The sequence below is a fragment of the Microtus ochrogaster genome, chromosome 1 (genome assembly GCF_000317375.1).
Source record: "Microtus ochrogaster isolate Prairie Vole_2 chromosome 1, MicOch1.0, whole genome shotgun sequence".
Taxonomy (NCBI): domain Eukaryota; kingdom Metazoa; phylum Chordata; class Mammalia; order Rodentia; family Cricetidae; genus Microtus; species Microtus ochrogaster.
Genome location: NC_022009.1, coordinates 22,257,496 through 22,260,854, shown reverse-complemented (window position 1 = coordinate 22,260,854; position 3,359 = coordinate 22,257,496). Strand labels below are relative to the sequence as shown.

The 3,359-nt window shown below is 41.0% G+C and overlaps 1 protein-coding gene across 1 annotated transcript in view; it reads left to right on the top strand.

Annotated features, from left to right (window-relative positions):
• The window catches only part of Aldh6a1 (aldehyde dehydrogenase 6 family member A1), a 21,646-nt gene that overhangs the window by 6,795 nt on the left and 11,492 nt on the right, over window positions 1-3,359 (top strand). The window contains exons 2-4 of the mRNA XM_005343340.2: window positions 1,223-1,282; window positions 2,437-2,511; window positions 2,680-2,841. Coding sequence (XP_005343397.1) covers window positions 1,223-1,282; window positions 2,437-2,511; window positions 2,680-2,841 — 297 coding nt within the window. The remainder of the gene's footprint in view (window positions 1-1,222; window positions 1,283-2,436; window positions 2,512-2,679; window positions 2,842-3,359) is intronic.

The following is a 3,359-nucleotide window of genomic DNA, read 5'->3' as shown; positions in this document are numbered from 1 at the left end:
CTGTCTCGAAAAACCAAAAAAAAAAAAAAAAAAATAAATAAATAAATAAAATTTTACTATTAACATATATTCTATAAAAAATGGGTTCTACTACGATATTTTCATATATATGCACTTTGATCATATTATCTAATAGTGGACGTTTGAGTAATTACCAAATTTGGGGCTAATGAAAGTAAAGGTGTGATAAACATTTGTTTTCAAGTATGTGTGAATATATATTTACATTTTATTACTATTTAATCTGTATCCACATTGACTATAGACAATATTATTTATGGTATATTACATTAACATTGATTTATTCTGTCTTCAACACTTACTTTAGAAATATTAAATACTTTTGTTAGATTTGTGGTGACTGTATTTTGCAAAATATAATATAATGACAAAAATGATTATTTAAATAAAGAGTTCCCTGGAAATGCAGGACGTTCCTTTTTTTTTTGTTTTTGTTTTTGTTTTTTTTCTTCTGGAACCTGTCCTAGAACTCTTGTAGACCAGGCTGGCCTCGAACTCACAGAGATCCGCCTGCCTCTGCCTCCTGAGTGCTGAGATTAAAGGTGTGCGCCACCACCGCCCAGCTCCAGAACATGATCTTTTTTTAAAATATTTATTTATTTATTATGTATACAATATTCTGCCTGCATGCATTGCCTGCATGCCAGAAGAGGGCACCAGACCTCATTACAGATGGTCGTGAGCCACGATGTGGTTGCTGGGAATTGAACTCAGGACCTCCGGAAGAACAGGCAATGCTCTTAACCACTGAGCCATCTCTCCAGCCCCCAGAACATGATCTTTATGATTTATTGTTTCCATAACTTTCTGTGTCTTCTAGTTTATTCTCAGGATTTTTATTTGGTTAGTTGTTGGGGTTCTTTTTTGTTTGTTTATTTGTTTTTGTTTTTTGAGACAGGGTTTCTCTGCATAGCCCTGGCTGTCCTGGAACTCACTCTGTAGACCAAGCCAGCTACTCACAGAGATCCTCCTACCTTTACTTCCTGAGTGCTGGGATTAAAGTCATGCACCACCAAGGCCTGACATTTATCAGATTTTTGTTTTGTTGAAAATAGGGTTTTACTGTGTAGCCATGGCTGGCCTGAAATTCACTCTGTAGACCAAGATTGTCTCCAAATCAGAGACTGCCTGTCTACCTCCTGCATGCTGGGATTAATGTGCCACTGCACCTGCATTTACCAGATCCTTTTTAATCCCATAGGTTTCTTCTAAAGTAAGCTCCACATGGTACCCAGCGTCCTCCTTCTCTTCGTCGTCGGTGGTGAGTGTTTTGGGCTCTAAAATGGACTTCTGAGAAGGAATCCGAGTAATTTTCAGGCATTTTCTGTTCATACGACTGTGAAAAACTCTTAGTTTGCCTTGAGCTTTTTTTATTGAAATTTGTGCGTGTTTTGCCTGCATGCATGCTGTGCACCATGTGGGCCTCCTGCCTGTAGAGATAGGAGATGTTGTCGAATACCCTGGAGCTGGTTACAGATGGTTGTGGGTGGGTACTGGGAAGGAACCGGAACCTCTTAACTGCTGAGCCATCTTTCAGCCCCTTGTTTTGTGTTTTTAAAAACAGGTCTCTCAGCTTTAGGGAGGCAGAGGCAGGTGGATCTCTGAGCTCAAGTCTAACCTGACCTACAGAGTGAGCTTCAGGATGGCCAGGGTTACACAGAGAAACCCTGTCTCTGAAACAAAACAAAGCAATACAAAAACCAGGTCTCATAATGTAGACCTTGCTTGACTGGAACTCACTAGATCAGCTGACCTTCAGCTCCTGCCACCACTCCTCCAAAGTGTTGAGGTTACAGATGTGTGCCACCATGCCCAGAAAATTTTTCTGCCTTGGTTTTCTTATCTGTTACTGTATCTATTATGTTTCAAACAGTTTCAGTGTTGTGAGGTGATCTTTAGCATCACAATTTTTAATGACTGTATAATAGTCCATCCAGTGTATGTAACTTGATTATCTTCATATAACATTTAGTATGCTTCAGTTTTTCAATATTGTAAAATAACCATTTTTAGATAGTTTTGAAAAATTTTTGGACTGGAGAGATGGATCAGCAGTTAAGAGCACTGACTGCTCTTCCAGAGGTCCTGAGTTCAATTCCCAGCAACCACATGGTGGCTCATAACCATCTACAGTGGGATCTGATACCCTTTTTAGAAATAAAGGGATACAAGCAGATAGAGCACTTGTATACATAAATGAAAATTAAAATTTTTTTGATTATTTTACTCTTTATTCTCACAAGGTATAAACATTTCCATTGTGACTGGAAGGTTAAATTTTTGGTGGGGAAAGGGCTAGAGAGGTGGCTCAGCAGCTAGATCCACTTATCCACCAGAATTCCTTCTTCATAGAAAGAGAAGCAAAAGAATTAATATAAAGGGGTTTTTTTTTTGGTGTGTTTTTTTTTTCTCTAGCCAACTGTAAAACTCTTCATTGATGGGAAATTTGTTGAATCCAAAAGTGACAAATGGATTGACATCCACAACCCAGTAAGCAAAACTTTTTGGGGCACTTAAACCTACTAGCCCAGAATTTTGGGAGCAAGGGGTAGTGGCGGGAGGGGCTCTGGGACTCTCCCATAAAGCACAATGTTGCCCCTGTGAGTAATCAATGTGGGGAAGGTGAGGCACTGGCAATAAGTGATGGCTTCTTTTCAGGCTACCAATGAGGTCATCGGTCGGGTCCCTCAATCCACCAGAGCGGAAATGGATGCAGCTGTTGCGGCCTGCAAACGTGCTTTCCCTGCTTGGGCAGACACGTCCATTTTAAGCCGTCAGCAGATCCTGCTCCGCTATCAACAACTTATTAAAGAAAACCTGGTAAGGACTTGAGTGGTTTTCTAGCCTGTCTCCTAGGATACATTGGTCACCTCTTCAAAGACTTGTTGAGCTGTCCTGTAACTCTGCAATACAGGAGGACATTGATCATGGCCCCTTCCCTCATGACCTGAGTTCTCTCTCAGTTTTGTCTGTCCTTGGAGGAAAATAGGGGCAGAACTCAGTGGTAGAGTTTGTGCTTAGTGAGCATGAACAAGACCCTGGATTGAGCCTGGCAAGGTGGTTCATACCTGTAACTCCAGCACTTGGGAGGTGGAGGCATGAAAATGATGAGTTGAAGGCTAGCCTCAACTACAAAGTGAGTTTGAAGCTAGCCTGGGCTACATGAGATCTTGTCTCAAAAAAAAAAATTGGCATCATCAACAACAAAATCATGATGTATATTCCCACTATCAAGAAAGTGAGTAGCCGGGCGATGGTGGCGCACGCCTTTAATCCCAGCACTCGGGAGGCAGAGGCAGGCAGATCTCTGTGAGTTCAAGACCAGCCTGGTCTACAGA